This window comes from Portunus trituberculatus, chromosome 47 (assembly GCF_017591435.1).
Source record: "Portunus trituberculatus isolate SZX2019 chromosome 47, ASM1759143v1, whole genome shotgun sequence".
Taxonomy (NCBI): Eukaryota; Metazoa; Arthropoda; class Malacostraca; order Decapoda; family Portunidae; genus Portunus; species Portunus trituberculatus.
The window spans coordinates 4,238,028-4,255,139 of record NC_059301.1 but is presented as its reverse complement, the minus strand read 5'-3'; the positions used below and the strand labels follow the sequence as shown (position 1 = coordinate 4,255,139).

Below are 17,112 nucleotides of genomic sequence, written 5' to 3'. Positions count from 1 at the left end.
TTATTTGTGTGTGTGTGTGTGTGTGTGTGTGTGTGTGTGTGTGTGTGTGTGTGTGTGTGTGTGTGTGTGTGTGTGTGTGAATACGCGTGAGCGCGCGTTTTCTTCCCCAAAAAAGCCACCACCACTCACACTATTAACAATGGGAGACCACTGAGGCACAGAGTTAATTACTTTTCCTACAGCTTAGACATAACCTTCTCTCTTCGCTATCCGCTCGTGATATATTTCCTGAGAACTAACACCAAGACTCTCCTGGGCGTTTTCTTTTTTTCCCGGGAAACGATAAAGAAAACAGTTACCATTAGTGCTTTTGTGAGTAAGGAGTATTACCAGTATGGCTGTTATCAGGAATAGCAATTTATTAACTATATGTATTTTTTTTTTCAAACCTAAACATATAATGAATGCAAAAAAAGTGAATGTTTATTTGTTGACTTAGATATGAATTACAGGATTTTCATTCCGGGAAACTATCGGATCGGAAAAAGTAGTGCAAACATCGGGTTATGGGAAGCTGAGGGTTAAACTGACTTAAAAAGAAAAAGAAAGAACGGGAGAGGAAAAAAAAAAAGATCAGGAGATCGTTATATGATGTTGCCCATTCCTGGAAACACTCAGGCGACATTCACATCATATCTGACGATAGTAATACCATCTCAAGTCGGCTCAGTGTTTAGCTGAAGCAGACTCACCCTGTTGATATTATTACTATTATTATTATTATTATTATTATTATTATTATAATAATAATAATAACTATAATAATTACTAATATTATTATTATCCTCATTATTCTCATTACCATTATTATCATTATTACTGTTATTTCTATGATTATTACTAATATCATTAATACGATAATTATTATCATTATTATTATTATTATTATTATTATTATCATTATTATTACTATTATTACTATTGTTGTTATTGTTGTTTTTGTTTTTGTTGTTATTATTATTATCATTACTGTTATTGTTATCATTATTACTGTTATTATTATAATTATCATTATTATTATCATTACTATTATAATTGTTATTATTATTACTATTATTATTATTATTATTATTATTATTATTGTTATTATTATGATCATTATTATTATAATTATCATTATCATTATTTAATAATAATAACAATGATAATTGCTAATATTACCATTATCATTATCATCATTATTATTGTTATTTTTATGATCACTACCATTATCATTAATACGATAATAATAATAATAATAATAATAATAATAATAATAATAATAATAATATTATTATTATTATTATCATTATTATTAATACTGCTATTATAATTATCATTATCATTATTATTATTTTTATTATTATTATTATTATTATTATTATTATTATTATTATTATTATTATCGTTATTATTATTATTATTATCATTATTATTATTATTATTATTATTATTATTATTATTATTATTATTATTATTATTATTATTATTATTATTATTATTATCATTATTATTATTATTATTATTATTATTATCATTATTGTTATTATTATTATTATTATTATTATTATTAATATTAATATTATTATCATTATTATTAATAACGTTATTATTATCATTATTATTGTTATTATTATCATTATTGTTATTATTATCATTATTGTCAAAATCACAATGGTGAAAAAACTAATTATGATTCTGCCACTATTGCTATCACTACTACTACTACTACTACTACTACTACTACTACTACTACTACTACTGCTGCTGCTACTGCTGCTGCTGCTGCTGCTGCTGCTGCTGCTGCTGCTGCTGCTGCTGCTGCTGCTGCTGCTGCTGCTGCTGCTGCTGCTGCTGCTGCTGCTGCTGCTGCTGCTGCTGCTGCTGCTGCTGCTGCTGCTGCTGCTGCTGCTGCTGCTGCTGCTGCTGCTGCTGCTGCTGCTGCTGCTGCTGCTGCTGCTGCTGCTGCTGCTGCTGCACTGCCACCACTGCTGCTGCTGCTGCTGCTGCTGCTGCTGCACTGCTGCTGCTGCTGCCACCACTGCTGCTGCCACCACTGCTGCTGCTGCTGCTGCTGCTGCTGCTGCTGCCACTGCTACCATTGCTACCACTGCTGCTGCTGCTGCTACTGCTACCATTGCTGCTGCTGCTGCTGCTGCTGCTGCTGCTACTACTACTACTACTACTACTACTACATACATACATCATCTATTACTACTATTGGATATTATCACTACTACTGCTGCCACTGGTACACACTACTGTTGCTTCTATTGAATACTACATTTGCTACAAATACAACCACTACAACTACCTCTATTGCCGCTGCTAATGCCACCAATGCTAGTGCTGCTGTTATACGTTTTTCTTGTACTGGTTTGCGTCATGTGTTATTTGCGCACGAGATCTGTAGTTCATGATGTGTTCTATGTAGTAAATGTTATGTTCACCGGTATATTTAGTACAGTTCATATTTACAAGTTCTAGCTTCACGATTCCTTTGAGTGCTATCCCGAGTACGCAGGTGCTCCAGGGATTCCTTACATCGAAGACGTCAAGTTCTTGTTACTTTCTTCACGTTCAAATATTGTATATCAAGTCTTGTTTTTTGGTGGGGACGGACGCGTTATTAAGCCCGTGGTAAACATGATATCGCTAAGGATGTTATTGTAGTGTGGGTGTTCTGTTCATGGAAAAAAAAAATGACATAACGACCTAGTTCAAATTTATAAAACGGTATCCAAATGCAATGAATCCAAGAATCTGTCCCGATAAGATCAGTGAAGTGATTTTCGTGTTAACGATCGCGGGACACACTTACGACACTCCTTATCACGACCTGACTCCCAGAAACGGTGAGGGGCGAGGTATTGTGGATAACACCAAACATTAATATGAAGAGATAACAAACACTTGATTGGCTCACCAGGAACAGAGGACAGACAAGTCGTTTAGTGTTCATTGGAAGATCAAGGTGATTGCTTCTATCGCGAAGTATTTAATAACATGGATACCTTCTTCTCATAATTTTGAAATCCTACTTTCCACGACTGAGCAGCCTTCGGTATTCCTGAAAGACGACGTCGTTACAACAAAGAAGCACTTCCATGAAGACCACAAAGATCCGATTAATGCGCTGCCACATTTTTTATTATTATTATTCTTGTTCCAGAATTTCCTTTTAGGGTGTGAATTCTGATAACAAAGTATGTCATGTGAATACGCCTTAAGTCCCGTGGGCATAGCGATGACCACCACCACCACTACCACCACTTCTGGTTAAACTCTTAGACACGCCGATGACTGTACCGGAAGGATACGATATTCTGACGCAACTTTACCTGCTTCCCAAAAAAAGGCAGAAAGAACGTTCAGGACTATTTATTTGTTTAACTAGTTCTAAATTTCCACAGAATGTTCCTTCTTCGCTAGATTGCCAAAGGTACCACGATTGCTGCGCTACCATAACCATCACCATCACCACCACCACCATTGCCGCCACTACCTGAGGGACCGCGTGGCGTGTCTGCATGGTGGTGTCGGCCGCAGCTGCTCCAAGACTTCGCCGGATCACGCTCGTCACTACTCCACATCCTGTAATTACTGCCATCTGTGAGCACGTGCGTCTGTGAACTGAGCTCTCTGTGTGGATAGCCGACAGAGGATAATCGCTGCGGGGCTTCAGATTTTTAAAGAACTCGATGCTCTTCTGCTGAACTCCATTCTCTTCAAAGTAATGGAAAATAATGATATAACTTTCAACTTGTATGTTTTCTAGGATTGAATCAAAACGGAAATTTGTATATGTTCTGTGATTAAGACTCTCTCTCTCTCTCTCTCTCTCTCTCTCTCTCTCTCTCTCTTTGGCACAGCCACAGCTGTTCTTTGCATCGCCAAGGCTGGTCTTCTCATCCACTCGGCTCTTCGCTTTGAGAGATGGATAAGTCAGTGGAACTACACCCATCCATCCTCGTGAAGCAGTACGTGATCTACGTCTATTTCAGCATGTAATATGTGACAAAAAAGATCATATAATGATGGAATTGTAGCCAGAATTGATAAGATTCGATCTCTTATCATTAGATGAGTTCCAAGTACTGTATAAGCAGTCTGATAACTTTATCATTCATAATCCATTTTCCCGAGAAATCTATATCATGCGAATACATATTTTTCTTTATCAAGTGCAAGCACACAGGAAAAACAAAACAAAAATCATTATCAATAAACTGATGCTAATTTTCTTATTTGGAATGACACACTTTACTTGTCCGTCATCACACTATCACACTGCGCTGAGAGTGTAACATCCCACCTTTACCTCCCCCCCCAAGGCTCCACCACCTAATCATGAGGGCAGCACCACCTAACCACCACCCTAACCTGACTATGAGGACTGCACCACACCACTGACGCCTGCCTAGCTATGACGGCTGTAATCCCACTCCGTACTCCCATAAGGCGCCTACGCCCTACAGGCCTGTATGTATAGTACATATATGGACGTGCGTACTTGACGGGTGTATTATGCTTCCTTTCTTTGTTATTCCTTCATGAAATCAACTTTTCAATACATCAAAATTTTTTTTATTCAGGGAAGCTATTTCATTCTTCTGAAACGTGTAACAAGAGACGGTTGATATTCTGAGAAAAGATAGACAAAGAAGTGAAGGCCATAAAGTATTTCTCCAGCTACAGGATACGTAACGAGCTTCCCATAATGAGGTATTGCTCAACTCCGTGATCGTCGTATTTGACAGAGGCACCTCTTGCTGCCTTTGGGGGAAAAAGTGTCGTACGAATGGATGGCTTGCACCGCCAGTACATAATATCTACTTACCTACTGTACAAACACTGGCCGCCGCCTCTCCCACCTACTTGCCCTGCCAGCGCTGCCAAGCATTTCTAAGTGTGACATCTTTCTACTTTTCTTCTGGCAGAAACACACCCAGTGAACCAAAACGTTGAAATATATTACATTTACAATACTGACAACCTCTCTTGAACACGCCCAGTCTCACTCACAATCTTGAGGAAAATAAATGTTAATTACCATCGAATGCAATCATGTACATAATAAAGGGCATATGAAGTCTTTCTCTGATCAGCTGCCTGTAGAGAACGTAACCGTATTTTTTTCACAACTTAGTAAATTTACATATTTAAAAAAAAAAAAAAAAACTCACTCCGGGAAATCTAGCTGAGACGGAAATCCTTTATTCAGAGAAAACCTTTTCAAGAGTCCGGAGAATCAAGTGTTGACTGATGGTAGTTGCCGGAGTGCGACGCTACGCCGGGTGGTGCTAGTCTGGGGCTGGGAACGTCCGCTGCTTCCTGTGTGCTATATTAACCCTGTTTCCGTACATGTATTGATTTACACAGCCCATATTGGTCATTACAAAGGAGCCTACAGAAACTCTATCATTATCACTGTCCTCCATATCGTTATCATTAGTATTCCTGTATCACCATCTTATCAACATCTCTCCTATATATACTAGACAAACAACCTAGACATGCATATTATCATCATGGCTCCAATTATCGTTATCATTATAATTTCTTTACCTCCATCATAATTTGCATCACTGCTATCTCGTATATTAAGAATCATAATCAGCCTGCAGTCATTCTTCTTATCATCAATACTAGCATCCTTACCATCATCCTTGCTTTACCGTCAATATAATCAACACCACTGTTCTTGTATATATTGCCTATAATGAGCTGTCTATAATCGCTCTTATCATTACTCATGCTACCGTTATTATTTCTACTCCTGTGTTACTGTACCATCATTGTCATCCCTGTCGTTACATACATTATCGTAAACACTATACTCATTGTCATTATTATTAGTAGTATTGTTAGTCCTCAGCATCATCATCAGCATCACCACCGTCGCATCCTTCCTGTCCACGTTTCAGTCTCTGTAAGGTGGCGCAACAAGATAAGAAAGTTCGATGAGGAAAAATAGGGTTGAAAAATCTACAGTCATAATGAGTCAATGCAATGAGTGTTTGTGGCAGCTTAGTCATGTTGGATGGCGCTGACTCCTCTGACGCGTCCTTCATAAAAAGCAGCGAGTCCTGAGCGTCACCATTTGCTTGCGTCTAGATGATGACTCCTAATGAACGCCAATTATGACACGTCTTTACTCATATTATCTACTAGAATGACTCAGTAACGAGAATTTCCACTTAATATTTGTTTTACTCATACAAACCAATCTTATCCTCCTCTTCTCACAACTTCACTTCAATTATTTTCCGCCATTCGTTCCCGTACCTTCTGCTCGTGCTTCCTCGTTTTCTTCACTCCACCAACACCACTACCACTACTACTACCACCACAACCACCACCACCAGCCATCACTACTTTCACTACCTCACCTACTATCATTACTACCATAATAATATTACCGTCCTTCCCCGCCTATCTCTTGTTACTACTTGCTACTATTAACATTACTATTATCGCAGGCTCATCCTTACTCCATGTCCATTACCACTTTCACTATCACTACTATACCATTCCTTTTCCTCATGTCTTTATTACATTATCGCCGCCACTAAAACTATCCCTTACTATTACTATCCTCTTCCTAACCCCGTGTCCGTTACTATCACTATCACTACAACTACCACTGTCACTACTACCACTGGCCATCCCTTCCCTCCTGTCCCTGTTACTCCTTTTACTACCACCACTGCTATCATTACTGGTACTAAAGCTGCCTCTGCCATTACTAGCGAGGAGCGGCAACCGAACACGCCTCACTTTTCCCCCATCCTTTCCCCGTGTCTTTGGTCTCATCCGAGGTAGGGGAGAAGGGCCCCATAATCCCTCCTTCCATCTTATGAAGCCGTGGGTCGTCGTCTGCACCGCTCTAATCTTCCGAGAACGCGCCACTAACATTATGACCTACGAACGAATGGTGTTCCTGGGAACTCATCAGACGGGCATCTAGCGTCTTGAACGGATAAGGGGTTCCCCGAAAACCTTACACACACACACACACACACACACACACACACACACACACAAAGACGGTCTTCACATTCCTCCCTCTTCCTCTGCCTTCTCTCAGCTTGCTTGCACGTACGCATGTCTCCCAAACCAGACCAAACCGGCATTTGATGATGATGGTAGTGTTGGTGATGATGATGATGATGATGATGATGATGATGATGATGATGATGGTGGTGGTGGTGGTGAGGATGATGATAGTGAGGGTGATGTTGAGGTAACGCGTTGTGTTGGTAATAGGTCTGTAGTTATAATGATGTAAAAAGAGGAAATGGATAATGATGATGATGATGATGATGATGATGATGATGATGATGATGATGATGATGATGAGGAGGAGGAGGAGGAGGAGGAGGAGGAGGAGGACGAGGACGAGGACGATGATGATGATAAGGAGGAGGAGGAGGAGGAGGAGGAGGAGGAGGAGGAGGAGGAAGTGAATCACTATTGGCATTAAGTATGGCAATATTGGTAATCGTGAAATGAGTGTTAGTGAGATGACTGATGCTTGTGGCGCGGTGAGATGACAGCAACAGTGGTAATGATGTGGTAATGGTGAAGCTGAGGCTTTGGTGATGATGACATTGGTAATGTCATAACAGTGGTGGAGTAGATAGTGATAGAGATTTGGTAATGTTCCTAGTAGTGGCAATGGTGGTGGTAGTAATGATGTAGGTGCAAGTAATGGTGATGTTGTCGTAATCATGGTGGTGGAGGTAGTGACATATTAATGGTAACGGAAGTAGTAATTCTATGACAATGACTCATGTCAGCTGACCAGTAACGGTAGTGGTAATGGTTGTGATAGTGTGGTGTGTACTAAATCTGTTCCCAGTGAAGTAAAAGAAGGAGGACGTGCCCGCGGTGAGTAATGACAAAGCTACTTGAGCGTTCCAAACTTGGTAAAAAGTGCCCAGCTCTAGTCTCGCCAGCCTTAGCAGGGGCAGAGGCAGTTAGTTCCCTTCCACAGGGCCTGTGCTGGGAGGGCGGGAAAAAGACTTGGCGAAACATGGGGTCACTTGTCTCATCCTGGAAATGATAATTACACATACTTGAATGGAGAAAATGCGGAGAGAATGAGGTTATCTCAACACCTCTTCGTGTCTATCACGGCTGAGGATGCCTCGAGCTGGCATTTCTAATAGTCAGAAAACACTTATTTATCTCTGAGGCACCTTGGAAGCGAACCGACTTCGCGGGAGTGAGCGAAGCTAACTGGGGCTCCGTGTACGGTGGTGGAGACGCGTTGGTGAGATACCAAGAATTTAGTTAGTCTGGGAGTTGTGGCAGAGAGAGGTGTCCGCGCCCGGTCTCCCTCACTCGTCTATGGCGGGGAGCTCTCAGTTACCTCCACGCAGCGGAGGAGAGTGCCACGGTTACGCTCCGCGCCCGCTCCCACACCAGCCACCGGGGACTTGTCTTTCCATTCACCACTACCTACCAGTGATGGATTGCTTGTCTATACTGTGTCACTTGAATGAATCCGGATCCAGAAGTCGGGAGGGTATAAGCAAGTTTGTGAAGTGAGACACTTTGAAAGACAAGTGGTGGATACAAAGAGAAAATAAGCCTTGAAAGATATCACACCTTTCTTGAGCAAGTGCTTCCTTCCTTCACTTCTTGGAATAACTGTGAAGGTGGATTGTGGACAATAAAGTGCCAAAGTGACACTGACGAGTGAGACACGTGGAAAGTATCAAGTCGTGTGTATTCCTGTCTTCAGTTGTGTCGTGTACTGAAATAAAAAGGTCAGTATCAAGGCAGATCACTGATGCTACATTAAGAGTACATGCCCTAGAGAAAAATGTCATATATTTATCATAATAGTTTCTGGTGTGTGTGTGTGTGTGTGTGTGTGTGTGTGTGTGTGTGTGTGTGTGTGTGTGTGTGTGTGTGTGTGTGTGTGTATTAGTTAAAAAATATATATCTACACGATCTTTCATGTGGTCATCGCTGGAATACATTGTACTCCCGAGGCCAGAGGTTATGCAGGAGTGAAACATGTCGAGGATTAAAATGATCTATGACGGATACTCGCGGCACTCCGTTTGGATCTGAGGGCAACTACCCCAGGAGTCCCGGCCAATGATTGCATCTCACCTGCCATCCCTCCTTCCTGCTCCTCGCCTCGCCTTGCCTCGGGCATCGTCTCAGTCTGCTGCTCAGAGGAGATTGTGGATATAACATTTTTCTTCTTTGTTTCTCTTGTCAACAGAAAAATAATAGCGTCCCTAGAATCAGTCTTAGAGTATATTAACTTCGTGCGTAATATATAAACCGTGGAGCATCGCCTGATTACCAACGGCTTTCTAGACGGTGAAAGACAAAGAAGCGAAGGGGAGGAGCACTTCTGAGAAACAAAAGCGGCGATGTTAGTGGAGAGGCGGAAGAGGGAGGGTGAAAGGAGAGGCGGAGAAAGGAAGTGAGGGAATGAGTGAGAGATTCAGAGTATCACGGGATAATATAGTGATTATTGAAAAAGGAGGAAAGCAAATTTTATATTTATGAAACTGAAGGGGGGAAAAAACCGCAATTTTCATTCTTACTAAATACCTGGAATCTAAATTGTCGAAAGTTATGTACCCCCTTTCATTATATTTTATTCTATTCTACTCTTATCAGCACCTTCGTTTTGTGAGGCATCAAGTTTTGACAGATAACCCAGAGAATCACGTCATAACCACATTAAATGCTCCCGAGTGGTGCCATCACCTCCCACACTCACTCAGACACGCTGTACCCACGCCCCCGTGCATGAAGGCGTGCCGCCATAAACATCCCGGCATCCCCCGGAGGTAATATATCCATTTGTATTACTCCGGGAAGTCCATCAATGTTTGAGTCTATCACTAACAAACACTCTCGGCTCCCAGGAAGCCTGTGGCAACTCATAGCGTATTTTTTGTGTAATCTCATTCATGGAATCGGTGCGCCCAGAGTGCCGTACGCATGTCACTGAGTTTCGTGCATTTTCCATAAAGAATTGTACCGTTGGTATTCGAGACGGTGTGACTAAACTAGTAAATATGCTTGCTTGGTTTCAAGAATAGCTGCTTGACGTAAAATGACTATTGGTGTATGCGAGGAAGCGCACACGCGTCTCGCCTCGACTCACCAAACCCATGATGAATAAAGCCCCTGTGTACTCAGCGGTCCGGGGGTGTTATAGAATAGCCGACCTTATAAAATCCATATCACTATCTGTATTTGCTTTTATCTAAGGCAGGTGAGGGTCGAACTGATAAGCATAACATGTCTCGCACGTGAAGTAACGAAGAGCAAGGGTGTTGCTAGCGATGCGTTGCTATGACGACGCTCCGTTTGCTAGTAAAGCAAATATTCGTGGCGTAACCGACCTGTTCCCGCCTAAATTCTAGGAACCACCACCGCCTTTTGAATGTCCGATTGTGGCTTTGTCTTGGGATGTGTGTGTATGTGTACATAGGAAGGAAGGAGAGAGAGAGAGAGAGAGAGAGAGAGAGAGAGAGAGAGAGAGAGAGAGAGAGAGAGACCTTAGTTATTACCATGTAAAGGTATATACATGCATTTCTGGAATGTGTATGGAGCGTGGTGTCATTAGTTCAGGGTTAATAATTGTTGTTGTTACTTCCAGGAACCACGGAGCCAAGTAACAGATGGCGTAGGGAGACAGGGACATATGGTAGGAGGGAGGGAGGGGAGGAAGGGAAGACAGTAGTCGCTAAATATAACTTGCCGGCTAACCTCACCCACACGCATGTTTCGTTTTGAGCGGGAGGATGCAACCACAACAAGACGAAACAAATCTACTGATCACACACACACACACACACACACACACACACACACACACACACACTCTCCCGACACTCACACCTGCCCACACTAACACCCACGTCACGGGAAATTCTGGCAGCTCAAAAAGTCTCCGGGTGGAATAATAGCTACGTGTGGATGTGTCATTTTCCTTGAAGCTTCCCCGGAATAGCAATAATAAGTACTGAGAATTTAATATGTCAGCCTTCTTTCATGTATTCATTCAAGTTGCACGGCCACTTAATACCTGTATGACGGGGATTACATTTAGAACAAATACTTGCACTTTACAAGACCATTATTTTTCTATGTGATGTGTGAGCGGCAGACAGACTCTTGTCAGGTTGCTAATGGAACGACTCGCACCTTGCGATGCAACAATCAAGTTCACTTTAAACAAAACTATGATAATTATACGCATAGCTAAAATCATGCGATTTAAACCTCAGTGAAAGCTGGACTTGCGGCAGCAACCTTGGCAACCAGCGGTGTCTGGCATCCCTGTCAGCTGATTCACGGAATGCGATGCTGCCTGAGTGACGGTGGCGGACACACGATGCACTGCTTAATATCATGTCCAACAAAATGTACCTTGCGTGATTGCCTCGCTTTATATTTTATGTGAACTAACTTCTAGTTAGTCTTCGAGTCGATATCAGCAATAAAGCACGAGAGTTGGGCGCAACTCGGAAAAATGGTATCGACGTGTGCAGTACGACGTTAGGGCTTTACCAAGAAGAAACTTTCTAAGAGCAATTCTTAGTAAACCATAAGAGGTCGAGGTGTGAGGGGAACGCTATATTGAGAGAAGGAAACTGTTACTCGTGAAACGAACTTTCTCTGGCCTTCCAGACACACCATTACTATCCATCACTCAACCATAAAACATGCACACACATACTCTGTATCATTATTCCATTGGCACATGTCACATTGTTCTACAGTAATTGCTGCATGACAAAGTATCAGACACGCATCTCGGTATCCCCCGATACAGGATGGGCGCTCCCCCGGGTGTGTCTCGTCTCGGGACTTTGTCGGCAAATGGTGTGTCACTCCCACGTCATCTAGGCTGAGCTGAGGGAATCCCTAATACTGCCTCATTTCTCACGCCACACACACACACACACACACACACACACACACACTATTACGTACATCAGTATGACGCAGCCTGCTATGAATTCCTGCCAAGCCTCAAGTTCCCGTGGCAGGGCAGCCCTAGCACCGTCTCGCTATACACGACCAAGACATCGCCGTCGCCGCAGCCAAATATAGTAATCATTACATCCCCGGCCGCCCACATGTCTGCTCGCGACGGGCCCGCCTGATTTACAACTCTTGCTGGGGGTTCCGAGTCGACTTAGTCCATGGCACCACTGGTATCTCTGCCTTGTCACCTTTGCTACCAGAAATTTCATCAGTACATACAAACCGCAGTCACAAAATACAAACCACAATCTGTTCTGTACCTATACATGCTTCTCATGACTTCCATGACCTGCTGGCGGTAGACGCGACATCCTTCTTCCAGTTAATCAGTCCCTTGCCACTCCAGCCTCGTCCTTTGTACGCACACCCACCACACACTGATGCGCACGCGTATTATGTATAACCATTTTTGGGCTTCTTTGCTGCTGTTCATAGTCTCAAATAGGCTGTCTGGAGTAACACACACACACACACACACACACACACACTGTCATTGGAAAGCGAACAACATGAGGAAGATCAATCAGAGTACGTCAACTTACGCGCAGTAGTAATGAGTATCGCCACCGGCATGGAGACGACTCTCCTGTCCTTCTAGGTTAGATGGATCTAACAAAGGGTTGGGAGGTTGTCCGGAATGATTCCCAGCATGGCGAGTATTGACGACTTCCAGTCTTCGGGGAAGGATAGCTTCGTGGAACGGAAAGTTAATGAGAGAGAGAGAGAGAGAGAGAGAGAGAGAGAGAGAGAGAGAGAGAGAGGAGGTGACGAAAGCGTATGTAATTGATAATTACACATCTAACATGAAGCAGCCTAACATGTTAAATGATACGAATATTATTTGCAGGTCATGATGTTGGTGTGTCCTGGTTGTCACATCGGGATGGCCGCCACTCCGGCCCTGCCGGCGGCTCACTGCCTACCTACAGCCCACCTCACGCCGGCGGGAGTGCAGCCGCCTTATGTGTGCGGTCGGATGTTCCAGATGGGCGGCGCTGCCGGGGTACGGCCGTGTTTGCCGGTGCCACATGACGCCTGTCATGTGCTGTGCTGTCTGTCCTGTCCTCACTCCTGCTCTGTTCTGCGTCTCTGCAACGTCCCCGAGGCGCGCAACAATCTCCATACCTCAGGCGGAGGCTTAGTGGAGGGGCTGACCGATGGCGGACGAAGCACTTCTCCTGACACCAAGATCAACCACATGGCAGGGCACAACCCCTTCTTCACACCTTGCCAGGCTGCCCTGCCAACTGCCAAGGCGTGCCCTGCCAGCCTACTACTACCGAGTTCCACCCACTCACAGCAGCAGTCGGCCGCATCTGTTAATCCTTTCGTCGGAAGCACTCCTGCTGCTGCACCGCCAACTAAAGCTGCTCCGAAGGTCACTCTTACGCCTCCTGAGCCAGACAGCGTCAACGACAGCCAGATTCTGACGGAAACAAGACGGAAGCTAGAGGAAAGTGGGTGGTACCATGGCTCCCTCTCGTGGCGGCAAGCGGCGGCACTTCTGCGGGACACACCTGTTGGCACCTTCCTGCTGAGGGATTCTGCCAGTCCGCAGTGCCTCTACTCCCTTAGCGTGAACACTACCAACGGGCCCACGAGCGTCAGGATCCATTATTCCTGCGGCAAATTCAGGCTGGACTGCACCGGCCACAGCCAAAGACACACGCCTGAGTTCACGGGCGTGGTGGAGCTAGTGCAGCATTACGTGGACGTGTCATCCACGCAAGTATGGGTGGACCATGAAGGAAACACCTTCAGTCCCATCGATATCAGGCGGCCGTTGCGACGCTCACCTTCATCCCTACAACACCTGTGTCGTTTGGTCATCAACTCCAGTGATGGAAGCGGCAAGAACAGCAGCAGTGACCTGCCTCCAGCTCTGCGTGGCTTCCTGAAGGCTTACCCGCACACGGTCTGACCCGGGCAGCACCACACACCCAGTGGACTTGTTTCGGAAGATGCCTGCGTCTCCTCCCGACCACCTGGCTGTCAACCTCGCGGTCACAGTTCCACGTCCAGCAACTGGGATGTGGGATGAGCTATACCCTGCCAGGGCGTCTTCAGAGAGCGGTAGAGGCCAACGCACAAACTTAACTGCGAGCTGCTGCTGAGGGTGCCAAACGTCTCAAAGTGCATCTGTGATTATCTCAACACATGGTAGCTACTCTAGGACCAACAACACTTTTACGTTCCCTTTCATAACGTGTCCACTCCCCTCCCGGCCCCACCCTGCTCCAACCCTCCCGTCCCGTTCCGTCCCTTCTCGTCCCATCCCATATCTCCCTTCCCCGCCCCACCCCGCCCTGTCTCACTCCATCTCGCCCCGCTCTGGAGACTGGTTGGAGTCACTCTCCAACAAGTGTCTCATGATCTCAGTTTCTCTCTTCGCCTCCCTTCCCCTGTTCAGAGGCCCCCACAAGTACGCTACAGGTTGTAGCTCTGTTGGGTGCAACAAATCTTCAATCAGATGAAGCACTACCGTGTGTACCTCGTACGCGACGAGTACATGAGCGTGCAATGAAACCAGAACACTCCCGCACCGCCTCGCACCTCAACTGCCTCAAGTCTTATCGCACACCATGACCTCAGGGGGTCATTTTCAGGTCACCGACAGTCAGGTCAATTAGAAGACATGTGGTTTGCTGACCAAGGTCACTTTCGAAACTCTCGGACCAGTTGCTGTTGTGCCTCTGAGCCGAGATGAGCAGATCTGGTGTCACGGTGACGTCTTATTTATTTGAACGCTAATTTATTTATGAAATATTCTCTCCTACTATTGGAGAAAAGCGGGTTTCGGTTTGGCTTGAGGCACGAGCAGGTGAGGACGGGGGAGATCCTGTAGTGTCAGTGTTTACCAGTATTTATCAGAGCTGTACAGGCGTGTCACGTGACGGTCAACAGAGCTTCCATGCTGACCTTTAACTCTGCGGGGCAAAGAAGCCTCATCTTCTCTCAGACATATTAGTGTAGACTATTTCTCGACCAATATAATTATGTAGTATTGTGAAGCAGGAAAGATGAATAGTAAAAAGTCAGTCACATAACTGGGCTGTGATCCTAGTGTCTCGGGGTGACTCCGCCACTTCAAGGCACAGTGTCTGGCATTACCGCGCCACTGGAGGTGGACGTGGTGTGCCTTAACTTGCCGCCACTTTTTGGCCCACCAGTTTTTCACTCCACCAAGCTTGTAAAAATCAATAAGGTGGTGGCATATATCGGAGAAGAAGCCTCACCTGAACGAGTCAATGATCCCTCGAGCCGCACGCCATTCTTAGTGACGTCACGCCGCTTACGTCCGATGACATCACTCACCGTGGCAATGCTCGGGGGACGCGTCGACCGTGAGGCTTCTCCGCTACGCCCTTGAAGTGGCCCATGAGTCCTATGCCGACACACACCTAGTTTTAATGTGTGTGTGTGTGTGTGTGTGTGTGTGTGTGTGTGTGTGTGTGTGTGTGTGTGTGTGTGTGTGTGTGTGTGTGTGTGAGTGAGTGACAGAGGACTGCTGCTACTCACCTTTGAAGAAAAGGGAAGATATGTTCACTATAGTTGGTTCAGTGATGAATAATGAAGTAACTTGTCATTTGTGTTAAGTCATTGGTGTAAATGAACAGTAAATTAGGCCAAGGCTTTTTTGATTAATTCATGATGATACATTTTCATGAATCACGTACAGGCAATACATTTCCATAATTTTTTCTTTATTGTTAATTACCATTATTACTGTTATTATTATTATTATTATTATTATTATTATTATTATTATTATCATTATTATTATTATTATCATTATTGCCATCACTATCATCATGATCATCATCATCATCATCATCATCATCATCATCACAGTACAACAACTAATTGATACGCCAAATTGTCCCATCATTCTCGTCTTGTGTGTGTTACGTGATTAATTACTCCGCTTCTGTTGTGTGTCCGGCCTGTGAACCAGGGCAAGGTGTCTGTGGCTTGTTATGTCCTCTGCAGGAACGACCTCACATGGGTACAAGTGTCACATGGTTTGTACTTACGTGCGTTACCACGTCCAATGTGAATAAATATATTTTTGACGTAATGAATATTTTAATTCCCCCGGGGTAATATTATTGGGCGAGTCCTTATGGGAGAGTGCAATACTGAAATGGCTTTGAGGGTAAGTACAAAGAGAGGGAAACAAAAATCAATGCCAGGAAATGAGGTGAGCAACCAGATCCAACTACATCCATGAAATCTCTCTCTCTCTCTCTCTCTCTCTCTCTCTCTCTCTCTCTCTCTCTCTCTCTCTCTCTCTCTCTCTCTCTCTCTCTCTCTCTCTCCTCCTCTCCTCCTCCCTCCCTCCCTCCCTCCCTCACACACACACACATACACACACACACACACACACACACACCGCGTAGTGTAGTGGTTAGCACGCTCGACTCACAATCGAGAGGGTCGGGTTCGAGTCCCGGGAAGCGGCGAGGCAAATGGGCAAGCCTCTTAATGTGTGGCCCCTGTTCACCTAGCAGTAAATAGGTACGGGATGTAACTCGAGGGGTTGTGGCCTCGCTTTCCCCGTGTGTGGAGTGTGTTGTGGTCTCAGTCCTACCCGAAGATCGGTCTATGAGCTCTGAGCTCGCTCCGTAATGGGGAAGACTGGCTGGGTGACCAGCAGGCGACCGAGGTGAATTAGAGCTAGGCAAGTAAGACAATAAAAACAACCACAAGTATACAGTTTCGCTGAACGTCTTGATGGGTATTTCATTCCAACAATACAGTGGTCATCGCAGCAAGTCATGGAGCCATCAATGCTGCCGTCACCACTGCCTGATGGGTCGCTCTCCTCAGTTTCTACTACCATATACCATTATCGTTCCTATGGATTACGAGTCAGTCTCAAGAGGAAAGTATGCTGGGATATACGACCCCCTGTGGGTTTTCCTCCGCCACGCTTACGCAGCATCCGGGAAGTCGGGGCTGTCTTAACTGAGTCATCTCACCGAGATCCGCTCCCAGGGTGTCTATGACTCTGTGTCTCCTAATGTGAAGGTGATAACATTTGAAGTGATGGTATTATAGTGCAGGTGATGCCGTGGAATATGATTGCGATGTGGA

General features: G+C 44.5%; 2 protein-coding genes across 2 annotated transcripts in view; one reads left to right on the top strand and one right to left on the bottom strand.

The window, feature by feature from the left end:
* The window catches only part of LOC123520781, a 61,327-nt gene that overhangs the window by 527 nt on the left and 43,688 nt on the right, over positions 1 to 17,112 (bottom strand). The window lies entirely within an intron of this gene.
* Positions 8,275 to 16,093, top strand: LOC123520504 (cytokine-inducible SH2-containing protein-like). Its single transcript, XM_045282810.1, has 2 exons — positions 8,275 to 8,756; positions 12,863 to 16,093. The coding sequence occupies exon 2, from the start codon at positions 12,866 to 12,868 to the stop codon at positions 13,934 to 13,936; it is 1,071 nt and encodes a 356-aa protein (XP_045138745.1). The 5' UTR covers positions 8,275 to 8,756; positions 12,863 to 12,865; the 3' UTR covers positions 13,937 to 16,093.

Coding starts and splice junctions, on each gene's coding strand:
- LOC123520504 (XM_045282810.1), top strand. CDS start 12,866: ATGATGTTGGTGTGTCCTGGTTGTCACATCGGGATGGCCGCCACTCCG.